We start from the raw sequence: 20,157 nt of genomic DNA on the forward strand, positions 1-20,157 counted from the left end.
TGTCTACGTTTGAAAGGAGACAGTCCTTTGACAAACTATAAAATATCGTTCTGAAACCATTCTTAAAACTATATTTATTTTTCAAAATCAACATTGCCAATAAGGCAAAAAGTACACGTCATTATGTCATTAGTCATTATTGTCTTTGACTTTGGAGTTAGTGATTCACCGCTATTTCTTACCTTTTGCGATTTCGTAAATATTCCATCATTCCGTGTTTTGTATCCGTAGTCGGACCACTAAAATCCAGTGCTAAATAGATACATATTCACCATGAGTCTTCAGTGGACCATCATCGCGACGTTTTTGTACACCGAAATAGCCATCGTCTGCTTGCTCGCATTGCCGATCGCTAGTCCTTCCAAATGGCAAAAGTTTTTCAGGTCAAAATTCCTGGCTTATATAAGCGGACAAGCGTCGATGTACTTCCTGATCCTTATCGGAGTGCTAGTGTTATGCCTGCTCGACGCCATTCGGGAGATGCAGAAGTATTCGAACATCGAGACCTCGGACCATCAGCACCTGGACGCCGAGATGCAGGGTAGCATGCGTCTGTTCCGCGCTCAGAGAAACTTCTACATCTCCGGCTTCGCTCTGTTCCTGCTAGTCGTGATTCGCCGGCTGGTGCAGTTGATTTCGGAATTGGCTACTCTTTTGGCTCAGTCTGAGGCAAATTTCCGGCAGGCGCAGAGCGCGTCCGTGGCTGCGAGGTCGCTGCTGGCCCAGGCGGGAGCCGGCGACGAGGCCTCCAAGAAGCAGCTGGAGGACTACAAGGATCAAATCACAGCTCTGGAGAAGGAACTTTCCAAAGAGAGAAAAGATAAGGAGGCTGTAAAGTCGCAGGCTGAAAGTCTGTCAAAGGAGTACGACAGGCTCACGGAGGAACACAGCAAGCTGCAAAAGAAGCTTACAGTCAGCGGCGACAAGAAAGATGAGTAATTCTAAGATTGTTTACTGTTCAAAGTCCATTCTCATTTGCTAATCTATGTAGCGCTAAACATAATTGATTGCAAACACTGACTTGCTTCAACTTTCCAGTGAGATAGGAAATAACAAACACTTAACTGAATGATTTGTGGACCTTGTACCCATGTAAGAAGGTTTACCAGTTTGTGTTATTTGAAGAAACATACTTAATGGTTATGTATGTTTATTGAAGGTTAGCAAGCAGTTAAAGTTGGTAAACAACATTCTTCCAGCATTGTAACATCTGAACTTTGGCAATTTATTGGTCATTCTAATATTACATTTTCTGTGATTTGTCTGAGAAGTGCTAATAAATTTAGCTTCTTGAACGAAATGTTTGCTAAAGTTATTCCAGATGTTAAGAGCATAATTATTAAATTTCCTTCTGCAATTTTTAATCTTTTTTATGAAATTATTTGTTACACTGGAATTCTTGTATTTAATTATAACTAATGAGGTCAACATACTACTATGTTGCTTTGTTGCAAGAACAAATATTTAAAAAGCATTACTCGCTATTTATAAAATAATTGCACATGCCAGTACTACTTTTAATCTTCAATCCGAAGTGCCTATATGATCATTCTATTCAGAGTTGAAGGTTTCTGAAGATTTTTTAGGTATGCTCATAGTGTGAACCAATCTAGCCATGGGCGAAGTCGCATCTGCGAGGCCCTTTTCATTCAATGTGTATTCCGAAGATAATAAAAAGGGTTCGCTCCCACGAGGCTCCTTAAGTGCGAGACCATGGGCGCGCGCCCACTTCACCCATGCCACTGGGTATGCTTATTTTAATTTGATTAATGTTTTTAGTCAGCATTTAATTGAAGTTATGTTTGTAGTTCATACTTCTACTATTTCTATTGTTTTTGTTATGTATAAGACTAAAGCATAATGAAAACTATATTTTTTATAGTAAAAAACTATAGTTTTCATCCATGTCATGTGTCAATTTGGAATAAAATGATGACACATTTACATTTCTAGTTGTCAAAAGCCTACAATGTAATTTTTATATTAATCCTCAGACTCAGTATCTTATATGAGAATTGTGTTAAGGTACAAACAAGTTGCTTACATCGTTAACTAGGTGTAGCTTTCAAATTAGGTGTCTATATAAACTATAGTTATCCCAGAGTGCATAGCGTGTCAATCGTTTATGCTCCATAGCGAACAAAACACAACTGTTACTGTCCCACTAATATGGAAGAGTGATAGAGACACAAAGTGTTTTGTTATCGTAGCGCAAACAATTGTCACCTTGGCAAGGTCCCCTGATGTGCCAGATTGTTTCATTATATTTGGGAATTTGTCTAATCCCCGAGTCAATAGTCTGTCTAAGCTAACTCTGCACCAACTTTAACTTGACAAAGTGTGTAAGTCCTGTTTTAAAATGTCATATTTTCATAGTACTTTCATGTAAAGAGGGCCTACCGCGAACCACGTACGACGTGTTGCCTTCCTGTCACACTTACATACGAATTTACAAGTACGATAGAGAGGCAACACGTCGAACGTGGTTCGCGGTAGGCCCTCTGATGTAGTGCATAATTGTTTTCCATCGTATTTTCTCGGAAACATTCATATTTGTCATGCTAGTTCAGTCAATGTCAGTACTTTCTGTACCGAGACTGACTGAAATAGCAAGACACATTCGTACGTTTCCATGAAAATACGATGGAAAATAATTATGCACTACATCTGTATGTGACATTTCCACTCACTATTATTGGAAATTCAGAGTTAGTGTGCAGTGTGCAGAGTTATTTCTGTCCGACTACTTAGATTTAAAGTTTATTTATTTATTAAAAGCTTATTTGTATATGCATTGTGAACTAGCCATTTAATACACTTATGTGCATTGAAAATGGGTCACTTTAAATGGAAATCTCTTAAAAAAGAGCCATTTTCTTTGCTTTTGTGTTGTAACAGGCAAGGCCGCTCAAAATAATCTGATCATGGTCTAATCATTGACCTGATCCCTAAGATGTTTTTAATGGCTTATCTAAGTAGATGTGGTCCAAGGGAAGGGATAGGAATAGCATTGTGTAAGGGATTGTTATTTACTAAGTTTCTCTAACAGCTATTCATTGGTGTGTTATTTTTGGTAATTTTAATAAAAATAATTTTTACTATAAATATGTTTTCTTATTTGTAAACTTATCCCTAATGCACACTTAATATGTGTGTCCAATCACTATGTGACCATTTAGTGTGTTTGATCCAAAAATTGGGGAGGAGGAGTATGATAATGTACAGTGAGGTTCGAAATTGCATGGAGAAATTATGAATTAATTCCATTCATAATTTATCCATGCAATTTTGAACCTCACTGTACCACTGGTAACAAATAGCAGTAATGATTTTTTAAGCTTGTGACATGGTGTGTCATTTGTCATTTCGTATTCCTGAATTGAGCTGTGTAAGGATTAGGTTCATTTATAAAAATCCTGATGGATCGCGCGCTATCAAGATTTTTCAGATTTCGTTTAGTTTACGAATCACACGCTAGATGGCGCTGTTCCATGTAATAACAATCCTGAATCGCGCTATCAAGATTTTTCTTGGGATAATAACCCCAAACGACTAAATATTTTGTTTAGTTTACGAATCACACGCTAGATGGCGCAACACGCTACAGCGAATCTTGATTTTTCTTAGGATAATGACCCTACACATTTAGTTCAGTTTGCTGCAAAGAATATAATACATAATATATTTTTTCATTTCTCATGCTCTGAAAGAGGGTCATTGTTGTTCTAAAAGGTGTGCAGAAAATGATACGTGTCTGCACTAGAGCATTTTACGTTCGATGTACGATTTTATTAATTTGTTTACAATAAGCAATTGAAATTTAAGTTTAAATGGATTTGTTATACAATTTTCATTCTAGTATTTGACTCTCCATTCCATAAATAACGATACTTTTGCCTGAATTGTTAATTCAAAGTACCCTCAAGAAATACTATAAAAATGTATACTTAGTCATGTTTTTTAAAAAACCCATGCATTTTACTTTTCTCGTATTCGAAATGAAAAGTAGAGTGTTTAACTCGGGTGAAAGGCATCATTTCTGCCTCAGACTCTTGGCGCTCTCACTGCGTTCGAGCGCCAAAATACCTCGGCAGCAATGAGTGCCTTTCATCCCTTGGTTAACAATCTACTATTACTGTTCCGTTTATTCCAGTAATTATAATTAAATAATTAAATCCTGTATGATCGCGCAATCAAGACTTAATTTTGGGTAAATAACTCCAGACTCGTGCTATTTTTGTCTGTTCACGAATCGAACACTAGCCAATAGACGTGACAACATTGTCTAGTTCACCTATTCACAGAATGTAGCTTAACGTGTTATTTTAGCACAACTGATCATGATTGGTGTCTTTTATAAAAATAATTTTTACTATAAATATGTTTAATATGTTTTTACTATAAATTTGTTTGTTTGTGTTAGCTGACGCAATTTTATGCAAATTGATGCCTAACATGCCGTATCAGTATTTGATGATTATGACGTCGGATTGCCGTGATAAATTCTTGAGTCATCCGCTTAAAGTTTAGTTGTAATAAATTAATAATTATGTGATATGATAACTAATAACTTCTGGCCGCAACTTCGTCTGCTTGGAATGAGGATGATTCTATAAGAACAAATTAAATTAAGCACTTTGTTATTTCGTGTACGATGATATTGATGATGATTGATAAAACTATCCTATGTTATGTCCTTCCCGGGCCTCAAGCTATATATATCCATATCCAGTTTCATCTAAATCGATTTAGAGGTTTAAGCGTGAAGAGGTACCTACCTAACAGACAGTTACTTTCGCATTTATAATATATAGGGATAATGTCTATTAAAACTTTTTTCTGGGTAAGTATAAGTAGTAGTCTGTGCGGAAAGAGAAGAGTCATATAATGTATTGGTATAAAAGGTATGTTAGGTACTAGGTACACTTTATTAGTACTCAAATAGTACAGCGTAGGTACATATTAATATTGAAAGCATCATGCAATAAGTGTAATATATTGCTTATAAAATGATTCAAAGAATTTATTGCACAATAAATTATTTATTTCGTTCATGGTATGGGGTTTATTGCGTTATAAAGCACCATGGCTGCAATATTACAAGTCAGGAACTCGTTCTTACGTCATCCTGTGGAACGAAACGTGTACCTAAGTACAGTCAGCTGCAAAATTACATATAGTCCGTCAAGGTCAGTCCAGACGGGAACAATTTGTCGCCAATCTGATTATAATGTCTGATCAAATCAGGTGGTGCTGACGCAAACGCCAATTTGGCTCGCCGGTTTCGATCGTGGATCCAGTCTGGATTGGCCTTATCCATTCTCTTATAACTTAACACAAAGAAATGTCTATAATATATGTAGAACAATTATTAGAATGGTACAGATATTTTTTAACGCATACTAGAGATTTATCTCTAGGTATTTGGAAAAGTATTCCAGGGTGGCAGATACTTGTGGCGCGTTGTTTCATCAGCTACTATTCATGCTGACCGTACGTAGTCGCACATGTTGTAAAAAAACTTATAGTGAGTTGGTTGGACGCCAAGAAGCCTCAAGCTGTCGTGAGTTATCGGGTCCTCGGCGCCAATAAAATTTATTAATTTTAGAATTTAAACTGTCTTAAACTTCTGAACTACACAGGGGGCAAAGTTGTAGTTGAACCCCTCTTGCTTATGTTGATACCAGAGTAAGCGAAAGATTCCAAAATTAAACCAAGAGCGTAGCGCGCGTTTCTAGAAGTAGAATCTTGAGCGTTGCGAGGTTTCAAGGTACGATAAAACAACATTTTTCACCACACTAATGCGAGAAAAATATTAACTGTAAAACACATGTAGGTAAATTGTAAAACAAGATAAATCGAATCGAAATTAACGTTATCAGCAAATATTTATTATAAAATGCAACTTTTCATCAGTTTTAAAAGAATAAAGAGAGCCTTTCCGAGCTGGTGTGGTGAAAAAAATATTATTACAGCCGTGCCTGTAAATTGTAGCGCCGAACGCATATAAATCCTGTTTTATTTGCGCCCTTTACCACACAATTTATATGGCTATGAAAAATCTAATTTAGTATCTACTCTACTCTCTAGCTTTAGGCTTCAAGACACGGAGTTTTGAAGTTGATACGCGAGGTAAATATTTTTATTGCGTATAAACTTCGCTCTGCTGTTCGTTTTTTTTTCGCATTAGAAAAAAGGTAAACAGTCTTGACGTGTCTTTTTATAGAAAAATATAGAAAAATAGTTTATACTACTTATGAAAGTAAAAAAATGTAAAAGATAGTATATGATTTATAATTGTAACATATTTGCTGTAACTAATTTTTTAAGTGATTTTTAATAAGAAGACACGTCAAGATCGCTTACCTTCGTTCTAATGCTAAAAAAACGAACTATAGTTGAGATTGTTTCATCATAAAGTGCTGTCTTTTGCAGAGTTCGTTCTAATCATCATCTTCCTCGCGTTGTCCCGGCTTTTGCTCATGGGAGCCTGGGGTCCGCTTGGCAACTAATCCCTAAAACGATTTTGATAGCACGCGCAGTGCAATGTTATTTTAAACGTCAAACTTTTATAAACTTATGACGTAGGGTATAAATAGCACGACGTAAATGACATCAAAATCGTTACAGATTTATCTTGGTCTAACTCTATCTGACCTTTCAACCCGAAGGGGAAACTGGGCCTTATTGGAATTAGTCCGGTTTCCTCGCGATGTTATCCTTCACTGAAAAGCGACTGGTAAATTTCAACTAATTTCAAGTGATATGTCATACAGTCGCCATCAGATATATCAGACCGGCCAGGGTGCTCACAAATATCTCAACACGCCTCTATTGTCAAGGCGTTAAATGCGTTCGATATATCTGATGGCGACTGTACATAATTAAGCTTCGGAAATCTCATTGGTATGAGCCGGGGTTTGAACCCGCGACCTCCGGATTGAAAGTTGCACGCTCTTACCGCTAGGCTTTGCCAGCGATTGCTCTTTTTAATCCTAAAAATATATAATACTTATAGACACAGGTAAATTTAAACATTTTAAGCAATGTAGAAATTTATTTTGGCACTTACACTTATGTAAAATTCACATATAATAATAATAATAATAAGCATTATTATGGCAGGTGTCCGGACTTCTTTACAATAGCCCAGTCTCATAGTCCACCCAAACTTCAATCCATAGACCGGTATACTCATGGTATACTGTTCACTTTTTCTACAATAGTCCCAATGCCTGTTGCGACCGGTTCATGGGTGTCTATTGTTGCACCTGTGATCGGGTTCCAGCAGGCGTTCTACATGACATTAAAGCTCTCCAAGGGGCCTCTACGTGTTGGATCTATATCCCCACGCAAGCCTATCAAAAGACCGGGATTTATAGGACCGTGTAATCCGAGGAGATACAAATATAATAATAATAAAAGACGTTTATTCAAGAAGTTTGAACATAGGTACATAATAAATATCTACCATAATATATATCTTCATAGGAATATTAATTGTAGTTTGTTATTGACAAATGATTAAAAAAACGAAACTGATATTTTATATAATAACGTAGTCCAAAAAGTAGAAAAAATAATGTACAAAATATAATACATAGACATAGTATACACATTAATATAATAACATATTATCAGTCCACAAACTACCTCGACTTTATAGTGTCAAACTGGCGTATTAGCTAACGTCGGCGTAACTTACTTTCTATACATCTCGCTCGCACTAATATGCCAGTACGAGCGAGATGCATAGAAAGTTAGTTACATACACGCTAGCGAATATGTCAGTGTCAAACTGATGGTGGTGTGGTGGTTTATTATCTCTAGTACATATATAAACAACACAATGATAAAATTTAAAGTTCATCCCTAATATTGACGTGATATTTCTCGTTCTCGATGAACCCTAGACTGTCCCAGAACGACCGCTGTCCAAAGTCGGAGCTGGACTTCATCAGGATGTTATTTGGCGACGCTATCTCCAGATAGTTCAGTTCTTGGGACCCCGGGGTAACGGGCGTCCAGGCTGGCGCGGTGTTGGATACCTTTGGGATGCTGGAAAATAATGGAGTTAATATAGCTGATGCAAATGAACGGGAAATCCGTAGCGTGGTCCGAGTTTTTGAGGAACAATAGCGAACATCAAAAAGTTAATTTCGTTATCTCTGGGTATTTTTGAATAGGGTAGCTAAAGGTTATCTGTTCACGATAATTTAAGTAGCAAATGAATAAATGTCGTGAAGGATACGTTTCACATGATGTTTTAACTGATTTCAAAATTCCAAAGGGATAGATGAATTGAACTCCTCAACTCTTAGCGATTTTTTTTATTTTTACCTTATAACCACGCATTTGCTTTTAACTTGCTATTTCATGAAATGGAACTGCTCATGACGACCAGATGACAATGGAAATCCTCCAGTTTTTTTAAGTCATATAAGCCTAATTTTAATTATTATGAGATGCACGTACTATGGCAGCCATTCTCAAAGTGTGCTCCGCGGAGCCCTAGGACTCCGCAAAGGCGCCCAAGAAGGGATTTAGGTAGTTACTCGAGCGCAAAAACATTATATAGGTTACCTTTTATTCTTCCTATCATTTAATCTTTCGAATCTAAATTTAGCATCTCCGGCTCTTATTTGTCCCTTACTATAGATATGTTATTTACATGGCGCCCGCCGACTCGAATAATTTTAAGTATCTTTTGTGGTCAGAGTGTTGGGTTGGGTCATTCATTTGTTTTGGTTCCATGTTACCCGAGGTTCGGCCCTCTGATTAAACAGTTAATAATTAATTAAACACCGCGAAAAGGCACTCGTGAACAACATGATATATTGTAAACATGTTGTAAGTATATTTGAGCAATTTAGAACAAAGCATTCAAACGTTTCATGTGGATAATAACCTGAAGTTTATGGGCACAATTTAATAAGATGAGTTAAATGAGATTTTTCACATCACGTATTCGGAAAAGGGGTTTTACACATCACATTCGAAAAAGGGCTGTTTCTTCCCTGCTAGGAGGGATCAAAATGCCACTTTTCTGTTTTAGGACACTATTTTTGTTTATAAAAATGGGAATGGGAATAGAAATGGAAATGATTTCCTCATAGGAGATGTGAAAAGCAGTATGTGTCTCATACCTCACATGGTAGTCAAATTATTTCCACCTTGGGCGTTATAGCACTTGAATCCGTATCCCTACGCTACGCTCGGAATTCTATTTTAGAAATTTCGTTTAATCCTATCATTATTTGCGCGACAGAGAAGGAAATACAGTACAACATGTAACTTTGTAGTGTAGGTATTTACATCTCTGACGCGCAAATTATATTAGGACTAAACGAACTTATAGGCAAGGTCAGAAGTTTGCCGGCACGTAATTAAAATAAATACCCAGTGGTGGAGTAGCTAAATATCATGTCGATCAGTTCTTCCGTCATCTTCTTATCGTCAGGTTTATCGGAGGACATCATGGGGAGCCTGAAGATGTGGAACACGTCATCTGCGTGGCTCACTCCTGTGGACAGAAATATTTTCCATTTCAACAGTGTGTTCTGTAGTAATGCGCGTTAGAGCGTTTTCACATTATTCAATCCAATATCGGACAGAAGTAAAAATGTATAGCATGTGTCTTTCTGTACTAATTATTCATTAAAGAAATCTGACAGGACATTCTAACAGGAGTCTTTCTCATAGGGGCACCCGACATCCTATATCGGATTGGCACTTCCGATAATTTCAGACATGTCGGAACTTCCGTTAGCTGTCGGACCGATAATTTTCATTTGTGTGCGTATGTGAAGGCATTATGTTTTTTGTAATGTGCGTGATAGCTGAAGAAGGCGCGGCGCGCCGGTCCAAACACCCCGTGGCCCGATATTGTGGATGTAGGATCCTACATCCGATATTGGATCGGACAATGTGAAAATGCTCTGCTGATGTGTTTTTATATACCAGATCGGCAGGCGGTCACCGCAGTTCATGAACGAATGCAAATACACTCCTTTTTTGATGAACCATGAACCCCAGGCTGTAATACCTCGAAAAAACTTCGGCAAGGAGTTTATTTCGCGGCTGGAACTTTCGCGGAAGCTGAGAGCACTCACGTGGCCCGTAAAGCAGATTGTGTTATGTTGACGTCGTGTATTTACTTCTTTATTTAAATCTTTGGGAAACAAATAAGCAGAAAGAACAGACAGTGTTCCACCGTAGCGTCAAAAATGGAGATAAGTAGGTTAAAGTTTTGAAAAGTTAAGCTAAGCTAAGTTAGGCTAAGCTTTTGAACGTCAGCCTTACCGTAATTCTTGTTGTTCTGCGCCATCATGTTGGACAAGCTCTTCTCACCGCGGAAAGAGTAACGGTACAGGTAAGTGGGCTGCCCGGACTTGGCTGCGTGAATCTGCGCCAGCTTTCCCACGTCTACGGAGAACAGACGATCGCCTAAAGCCTGGACAGATACAATTAATTATTTATATTTTACAAAAGAAATGCATCCGTATCTTAGCAAATATTACACTACCCGATAGTAGTAAGCCACACTTTAGAAATCTTGGAATTCTCACGGTACCTTGCATATATATTTTAGAATTGTGTAAATTTGTAAAAGCGCACCCTGATTTATATTCGAAACTTGGAGATATGCCCCGACGATTCGAATCTCGCTTCAAAAATAATTTGACACAAACCTCCTCAAAATTAGTTATTCATAAAAATGGTTCCTACCCGATGTCAATTAGAATTTTTAATAAGCTACCTAACCATGTTAAAAATGAGCTAAATGATAATAAGTTTCTGAAGAATTTAAAGGCATTCCTCGTAGACAAAGCATTCTACTCTGTAAATGAATATCTGGACTCCTGCGATAATGCTTAATATTTACTCGTGTCGTTCTCTCTGCCACCCTTATATGTATACGGCAGGACATTACATGTAAACATAAGTATTTAATAATTTAAGTAGTTGATTAGTTTGTAATTTTATTGCAGTGCCCTTACAGGGTTGTGTTGAAACACAATAATAATCTTAAGATCTTTTTGTACACACAAAGCAATGATTAAATGAGTATGAGTATGAGTAATTGTACCATGTGTATGAGACAAATTAGTGTTTCGATTTTAACAGTATGGCACTGTACGGCTCCGTACATTAGCGTTAGCACTGGTTGTCAAAAGTTTACATTTGATAATTTAGTTTCCATAAAACAAGGCGCCGCTTAGACTTTACATATGTGTCGCTCACGTTGCTTACCTTCAAACTCGGGTTCAAATTATTCGACCCTCTCAGCAAATATCTATATACCCTATTACCTTTTCTTAATAACAAAATCGCATAATCTGACACATGGATTTACCCGAGTTTGAAGTTAAGCGATCAATGAAACTTTGCTCAACAGATACATCAAAATTAATGAATGGATAATGTATTTCTAAAACTTATAATGTATTTCGTAAACTTATAGCGGGGCTTACTTAATTTTTATTGAAGAGAGGGAAAGCTCGTGTAACAGACAGGTTTGGGAATGCATAGGCATATAAAGTTATGAGAGTGACAATGAACAAGGGTAGATATATGGTGCTGTACCTCACACTGTGTATTGGTGCGATAGAGAGGGAATGCGATCGAGTTCACGCAGACGCTAACGTAAATGTCAAACGCCAACTCGTGGTAGCCGTGCTGGTATACTTAGGTATTACGCGACACAGTACATAAACAAAAAAAACAAATTTCACCTAAATCGGTTTAGCGGTTTAAGCGTGAAGACGTAACAGACAAAGTTACTTCCGCATTTGTAATATTATTATAGTAGGTATTACCTGTACTAACTGGGCGTATGTCTCCTGGCTAACCGGCTTGCCTCCAAGGTACCGCTGCTTAATCTTGGCCGCCACAACGGGTCGCTGGTCGATTGGCAACGTATCGTTGTACTCAAAAATGTTGCTGGCCAGTTGGTCCCAGTTGGCTTCCAAGTGGGAAAGAGTGTCGGATGAAATTTGGTAAGCTGAAACCAAGAAAAAGAAAAAATAACAAGAAATTATTGACTTCTCAACCTTCTCATTTCCGCTGCTCTTCTTTCATCCGCCACTTTCATCGCCCAGCATTTTGATCCTTACATTAGAACAGGTCTCAAGATCGTCCTGTAGAAGGCATTCGTGGACCGCAAGTTGTTCCAGAGACCTGGCGCCATTTGATCCATCCCACATTTATTCTATTTTTCACGTCACGATCGATGTTTCCGTCACTGGATCAATGGCTATACATTTATTGTGTGCTGTGAGTAGCCAAAAAGTTTTTTGATTTGTTCCCTAGTTGGTAGGTATGAAGCTGATTTATATTGCTATCACTACACGTGCCAAAAACTAGTCTCCACTGCACAACGCTCATTAATGGGGTCGCAGATCACCTCACCTATCAGATGGACAGATCGTGAAACATGAAAATCGAAATTTAGTTATGTGCCTCTCTATTGCTCGAATATGCAAGTGATAGAGGCAGATAACGAAATTTCGATTTTCGTGCTTCGCGGTAGGCCCTCAGATGACCAGGAGGCGTATTCTAATTGTTATTTAAGTATGTACCTACCGTATAGCATCACAGTTACTGGATTTAACAAAGTATAAATCTAGAGAATGAGGTTTGCGCTCTTCAAATACTTACTCAACCCTTTCCCTGAGGTCGCCAATCCGTCAATTCTGATTGCAGTAACAGGATTTGTTACTGTGATATGATCTGACAGTAACAAAAGTGACGTTTCTGGTTGAAGACAAATGTTATTATTATTACAATCAGAATACGCCTTCATATAAGACAATTCACGGTGACCATACATATCACTGATTTAAACTTTCACGATTTTTACTCATTATTATTTACAACGACGGGACTTAATCGCGTAAAATAAGTATTAAACCCACCTCCCAAGTGCGGGTAGTTCGAAAAACTCGCGCGCCTAGAAGATATTAATGTCAACTTTAGCCAGTCTTCTCCGAGACCACGGGGACAACGCCGTCCTCGAAACGTCGGAGGTGGGTTTAATACTTATTTTACGCGATTAAGTCCCGTCGTTGTAAATAATAATGACCATACATATGTACATAAGTGTATGGTATATATATAGGATAGGAGAGCGAACGCTAATACGCAGCGACGATGAATCAGATACAAGTTTAAGTTCTTCTGGGCCCAATATAGCCCAATTTTCTAAAACGACATATTATTCACCTGAAGAACATGAACTTGTGTCTGATTCATCGTCGCTGCCTGTGACTTCAATGATTACAGCAGCACGGCTGTAGTTTCGGGCCATTGATTTTTCTAAGTTGTGAACATGCAGACAAGACAACAGTTTTTCCAATGATTATTTTTTACATTTATGGAATCCATACTAATATTATAAATGCGAAAGTCTGTCTGTCTGTCTGTGTGTTACCTCTTTACGCTTAAACCGCTGAACACCATTTCAAGCACGCCTTTTGGCACGCATCTTTTCTAACGTTTCTCTTTAAAGTACTCCACATCAGTTCAATTGGATTAAGATTGCAATAATAAAGCGGTAATCTTAAAACTTCGTAGTTCTTGTATTTTGCTGCCTCGTCTACATAATAGTTTTTTGGGAAGGAATGCGTTTTTAATATTTTCAATAAGTCTTCTTTTTTTGCTTCCGCGGAATAGTGAATATTGTTCTCGCTTAGGAATTTCTATACTTCTCCTTTCTTTGATTTTGTGCAGTCTTACTCAAATCCCATATTTTTGAGGATATCTACAAAGTACGACGATTTATATGGGAAGAGACTATCGTCTTTTGTCAATTCCTTGTACATACAAGTATGTAAAATCACATCTATTTGTGGTGAGTGACCTCGAGTTATCGGTAAACAATTCACAACACGGTGTCTATTAGTTTGTGTCTGGGGTGTAATACCGTTTGTTGTCAATGACATAGATATATCGCAGTTCATAAAGCCTTTTACGTGGATGGCACTCGCACAAAAGAATGAAAACCAGCACTCGACCAACATATCGCTTTAAAACTTTGCAGGAAATAAGGCCCCGAAATAAATTACTTTTACGGAAAATATAGGTACCTTCAAGCATTTTGTATTGGGCGAATATTAATTTCTATTTTTAGCGTTTATTGAAATTAAGAGATGCCTTTGAAATTCGTCTCTTTCATGTGAGTAAATTAACATGAGGTAAAATGTAATAAATCACAATTTACTTGCGAACGGCTCAGATGCGTATTAGAAATGTGATACTGGAAGAAACAACTCATTAGCGTTTTACCTACGTACTTATACTTACTGCGTTTGATCTCGATTCCCCGAAAATATAATTTGCATTATTAATAAGAAATAAACACGTGTATTTGTGTGAACATTTTTTCCCTTGAACTCTAAGCACATTTTAATTACAAGCAACTGCAAGAACTTTGCTAAAACTGGACATAATAATCAGCAATAGGATACAACTGATACAAGCACCTTCAGTCGGGAACATAGGCAGTTTCTGTATAGGTACTTAGCTCTAATTTGCGGCGCATGGGGTGATTGCGAATTCCAAAAAAGTCACTATTATTTATTCGTATGGCATCATAGTTCAGTCGTCTGTAAAGATATTTTAAGGTTCTGTATCCATTGGATTACGTCACTGTCGAGGGTAAACAAGTCTGCAGGGTTTCCGTCGTATTTGCTAAGTGCAGTATTGAATGATGTCTCGATGTTCTGCACAGGGGCCCCGCAGTCGCACTTTGGAAACTCTACCCATCCACATTTGTGCTGAAATGCTCGTGCGCGTCCTCAACCTACTCAGTTGGCATCATTCTATTCGAGTCACTGGTTCATCAATGGAAGGAGCTGTTATAACTAGTCATACTTACTAGCAGCAGGATACAGGCCCTCTTCAGACGTGACAGACGTAATGAGAGGTATTTTATGCATAGCTCCAGCCTGTGCCGCATGGAACGGGTATTGAGTAAGGAACGGATCCCTGGTGCCAGGAGGTTCCACGGTTGGGGAGAACGGCGTGAACATCTGTTGGTACGGGAACTCCTGTAACGCAAAATATTTAACTGAAAACGAGGTATTATAAAAGTAATACAAGCTCACTTCTACGTATCAAAAAAATTGCCTAGTGATTAATTCAAGGATCTCGTTTAACAAAAGTATGCGACTGTTGAAAAATTTTCTCAATTGTGAATTCTATTTTGGGTTTTGTCTTGTAGGTATCTTTTGTACCTATCTCTTGAGCATGAAAATTCCGTGCGACTGTGCAAATATTAAATAAACACTCACGAGGCCAAATGTACCTATTAAGAGATAAATAGATAAAGATAAAGTTTATTATTCAAGTAAATTCTACAGCTCCGTTCAAAATTCCGACGTAAAAATCTCAGAAATTGAGGTTTCGTTACAATCGTAACGAAAGTTTGGGAAAGAAATGAGGAAGGAATTATCTGTGCCTGTTTTGATTTTTGTGTTTATTTATTGTTGTCGATTTTGTATGCTAGGCGTCTGTTTACGGCGCAATTATTTGGCCGTATTTAGTGCTGTTTGAAGTAACCTAGTTCTAATAAAAACCGGCCAGGTGCGAGTCGGACTCGCCCACCGACGGTTCCGTACAAATTTAACTAATTTTTTCTTTTATTTTTTACTACAGTTTTCAGATTTTTCCCTGTATTCGTAGTGTATTACTCGCCTGTCATATTTCTAGGTAGGGAAGTACCCTATCATTTTTGATTCCCTTGATAGTGTCGAAATATACGTTTTTTGCGGCATAAACAGCCGTATTTTTATGTTCAAGAGACCGTCAGTAGGTTATGGTTTAAATTTCAACTCGATACCTTCACGCATTCTCGAGATAAAGGGTCTTGACAGACAGACGGATGGACGGACGGACGGACAGACGGACGGACGCACAATAAAGTGATCCTATAAGGGTTCCGTTTTTTCCTTTTGAGGTACGAAACCCTAAAAACAAGAATATCAGAGAAAACAAACCGTATACAGACACAGGTACTGGTAATATTAAACTCATATAAAAAAATGTTAATCTACGAATCTAGGGCCGAAATCCAGAGACAAAAACGTTTGTATGGAAAAATGACGACTAATATTTCATCTTAAGCCTTAAAAACAACGTAAGTACTATGAGGTAGAGCCAGTCCAAAATCTCCCGGTAACGTTACGACAGCAGAGAGAATCTTTGCCATGAGGATTCCACTGGGTTAACGGTTGAGTCCAGGAAATTAAACAATGTTATACATAGAAACATTCAGTCTGAGCAGCCACCACAACCTCAGCAGCCAGCCAACTCAACCAGCTCTCGGTTGGTCTTAGTTGGGCAGCCGACAATAACTGACAGACTCCTTGGCCTTCTGCAGAGGCTTAACCAAGTGAGTCCAGGATATCACACAATGCTATACTTACAAACATTTCAGTCTGAGCTGCGACCACAACCTCAGCAGGCCTGTACTTGAGGCAGTCTACCATTTCCCGGTTGGTGTTCGTAGGGCAGCCCACGATGGCTGACAGACTCTTGGCCTTTTGCAGAGGCTTCACCGAGTGAGTCCAGGAAGCGAAGGCGGCGCCGCTGTAAGCTATACCTCGAGCGAAGGTACCTGAAAAAAAAAAACATTGAAAATGCATTGAAAATATAGCAATTAACATTTTTAGTATATTTTTTATAAAATTGATATCCTGTACAGTTGCATAATAATAAAATTCATGGATATATAATAAAATAAAATACATACGAGAAATACGCTGCGTTGTTTGTGACCTTTTGAAGCGTGACAGCAAAGAGCTTGGTATAAGAAGACTGTAATGCAACTTTTTGCTGTAATGTATATAAGTAACTAATTACTAAAAAATCTAAAAATCTAAATCCTACCTACCGATATCGCAAATTTCTCACGGTAACTTGAACACAGAAACTTAAAATTACTAATTTATTCGTCGTAATTATACTACTTCACAGAGCGCGGAAGACAAATAAAAAATAAAACGAAAGTTGTTTGGATGTGAAACAGTCTGAAACCGCACTGACAACCGGATTTTAGGTATGTCAACAACACGTCCATCATGACGGAAAAAGGCATAAAAAGTGGTTGTTTCGTTCCCGATTTTCAGTATTGTGTTTGTGTGTTTGTGGTTTGGCATCGTGCCAATTACTTAAAAAATACGATAAAGTAGGAAGACAAAATTAAAAACTCTCTGTGTTGGTAATGACCTCAAACAAAACGTTTCGGGTGTTGACACAAGTTCAACTACAAAAACCAATTCACACGGATGGAGGCTTCTCTTCGTTATCATCCTTTTTAAGAAGATGTTTATGGATGTCGTTGGCAGAATACCTAATACCTATAAGCAAAACAACGATCATACTTCTAGAAAGGCCGTAATGGGACACAGAGGTAAGTGCTTACTTTTATTGTTTGGCTCCTAAAAGACTGCTGTAATCTTTTCTGTCATTGACATGTATCTAAGGACGGGCCTTACGGGCACTAATAATGGTGCTAGTTCATTGGTGTCACTCACGAATTCGAGCCAATCGTGCAGTCTAACGCAACTAGTTGCGACCAATCGCGCGCGTGATGCGAACTCTTCAACCAATCGCGTTGTGGCGTTATAGACTGCACGATTGGCTCTAATTCGTGTGCGTGAAACCCGCTGTACTGGCCCCATTCTTATTGCCCGTCCTTAGATTATATATACGTTTCGAACCCTTTACAGCGTTCGTGGTCAACCATTGTCACCCGTTGACCACGAACGCTGTAAAGGGTTCGAAACGTCGGGATGTATTATAAATTCAATATACGCGATATTGTCTGTTTTCATAGTTTTATTTGCTAGAGTTTAACTATGTAATTTTTCGTTTAATTTAATTATTCTAAAATTAACCTGCTTATATCTGTTAAAATAATATCCCGCACACATAACAATGTGGTTCAGTAAGGGGGCGGACTGAAAATCAGCGATGTGCGGTCAATTCTTAATGATTTCATTAGCATATGCTGAGCCCGTTCCTTTTGTCGCGCATGCCAATTTTTAATGTAATGGGTTGATACTTAAATAAATAACTTTATTTTTTATTTTATTTTTATTTTTTAATATTATTTGTAAATATATTCCTGTGATTTCTCTTTTGTTGTGTGGCAATAAATGTTTTCTTATTCTTATTTGAATTGAGAGTTAATTATCAGAATTGAAATTGTACAACAAGTCCATTTAAAACCAAAAAAGTTCTTAGAAAGTAGAGTGCTCTAGAGCAGAAACGTATTTTATGCACACTTTTTTGAACAACAACAACCCACTTTCAGAGCATGAGAAATGAAAAGTATACTAACTTATTCCATATTGTCGTAATGATTCGTTTGCACTCAGCCAAAAATAGGTATATTTCAAATCATACATAATGAAGCTCCTTGAGACGTTTACCTTATCTGCGTTCATTGCCTGGTCAACCATGATATTAACTTGAGCAAACAAAAATAATAGGTATTTGTAAAAATTACGCGGATGTTTATAGGTTTGTTTATCTAGGCAAATATTAAGTCCTAGACCCTTTAGGGGCGAATCCTGTGTAATGGGTTGATACTTAAATAAATAACTTTATTTTTTATTTTATTTTTATTTTTTAATATTATTTGTAAATATATTCCTGTGATTTCTCTTTTGTTGTGTGGCAATAAATGTTTTCTTATTCTTATTTGAATTGAGAGTTAATTATTAGAATTGAAATTGTACAACAAGTCCATTTAAAACCAAAAAAGTTCTTAGAAAGTAGAGTGCTCTAGAGCAGAAACGTATTTTATGCACACTTTTTTGAACAACAACAACCCACTTTCAGAGCATGAGAAATGAAAAGTATACTAACTCATTCCATATTGTCGTAATGATTCGTTTGCACTCAGCCAAAAATAGGTATATTTCAAATCATACATAATGAAGCTCCTTGAGACGTTTACCTTATCTGCGTTCATTGCCTGGTCAACCATGATATTAACTTGAGCAAACAAAAATAATAGGTATTTTGTAAAAATTACGCGGATGTTTATAGGTTTGTTTATCTAGGCAAATATTAAGTCCTAGACCCTTTAGGGGCGAATCCTGTGTAATGGGTTGATACTTAAATAAATAACTTTATTTTTTATTTTATTTTTATTTTTTAATATTATTTGTAAATATATTCCTGTGATTTCTCTTTTGTTGTGTGGCAATAAATGTTTTCTTATTCTTATTTGAATTGAGAGTTAATTATCAGAATTGAAATTGTACAACAAGTCCATTTAAAACCAAAAAAGTTCTTAGAAAGTAGAGTGCTCTAGAGCAGAAACGTATTTTATGCACACTTTTTTGAACAACAACAACCCACTTTCAGAGCATGAGAAATGAAAAGTATACTAACTTATTCCATATTGTCGTAATGATTCGTTTGCACTCAGCCAAAAATAGGTATATTTCAAATCATACATAATGAAGCTCCTTGAGACGTTTACCTTATCTGCGTTCATTGCCTGGTCAACCATGATATTAACTTGAGCAAACAAAAATAATAGGTATTTGTAAAAATTACGCGGATGTTTATAGGTTTGTTTATCTAGGCAAATATTAAGTCCTAGACCCTTTAGGGGCGAATCCTGGTGTCTATTCAGGGGTTAGGGTAATAAAACTTATCGAAAGTTTGAATTGTACCTAAAGAAGTAAAGATTAAAAACATCTGTAGTATGGAGTGTAGAAGTAAAAGGAGGAAAATCTCTATGTATGAAAAGTGTCCATCAAAAAAAAATTAATAGGCGGCTACACCATACACCGAAATTAAATGTCATAGACCTTGTATTTTATATAGATGTGCGCCCGTGCAACCATGAGGGACAGAACATACGCAACGCGACAAAATTAAAAACACGTTTTAACATTCCTGACAACATATAATATAGAATAACCTACGTAAATTTGGTCGTACGTTTGGTCGGGTTATTTGTTGCCCCTCCCCCTTTCCTCTCTACATTATTATACCTCTATGGTTCATGTCATGTCCCAGAGCCTACCTAGCGCCACCGGAGAGATTAGAAACTATTTATTAACTACAACTGAAAACTGGTCACTTTTGCAATACTTCTGCCCATGTTCTGCCATTATTTAACTGACAATGACA

At 37.3% G+C, this 20,157-nt stretch overlaps 2 protein-coding genes across 2 annotated transcripts in view; one reads left to right on the forward strand and one right to left on the reverse strand.

Annotated features, from left to right (window-relative positions):
* Nucleotides 1-120: 120 nt before the first annotated feature.
* LOC134746238 (B-cell receptor-associated protein 31) lies at nt 121-3,099 on the forward strand. The gene has a single exon (XM_063680568.1). It carries the CDS (start codon nt 274-276, stop codon nt 937-939), a length of 666 nt encoding a protein of 221 aa, XP_063536638.1. The 5' UTR covers nt 121-273; the 3' UTR covers nt 940-3,099.
* A 4,708-nt stretch (nt 3,100-7,807) lies between these two features.
* LOC134746246 (carboxylic ester hydrolase-like) overlaps nt 7,808-20,157 on the reverse strand; it is a 28,064-nt gene continuing 15,714 nt past the window's right edge. Inside the window, exons 5-10 of the mRNA XM_063680578.1 lie at nt 16,428-16,618; nt 14,879-15,050; nt 11,820-12,004; nt 10,303-10,453; nt 9,400-9,523; nt 7,808-8,058 (exon numbers count right to left, since the gene is read on the reverse strand). Of these exons, the coding sequence (XP_063536648.1) occupies nt 7,860-8,058; nt 9,400-9,523; nt 10,303-10,453; nt 11,820-12,004; nt 14,879-15,050; nt 16,428-16,618 (1,022 nt within the window). The 3' untranslated portion in view covers nt 7,808-7,859. The remainder of the gene's footprint in view (nt 8,059-9,399; nt 9,524-10,302; nt 10,454-11,819; nt 12,005-14,878; nt 15,051-16,427; nt 16,619-20,157) is intronic.

The sequence above is a fragment of the Cydia strobilella genome, chromosome 12 (assembly GCF_947568885.1).
Source record: "Cydia strobilella chromosome 12, ilCydStro3.1, whole genome shotgun sequence".
NCBI lineage: Eukaryota > Metazoa > Arthropoda > Insecta > Lepidoptera > Tortricidae > Cydia > Cydia strobilella.

What these genes read in the sequence shown, in the direction of transcription:
- LOC134746238 (XM_063680568.1), top strand. Translation starts at nt 274, where the DNA reads ATGAGTCTTCAGTGGACCATCATCGCGACGTTTTTGTACACCGAAATA.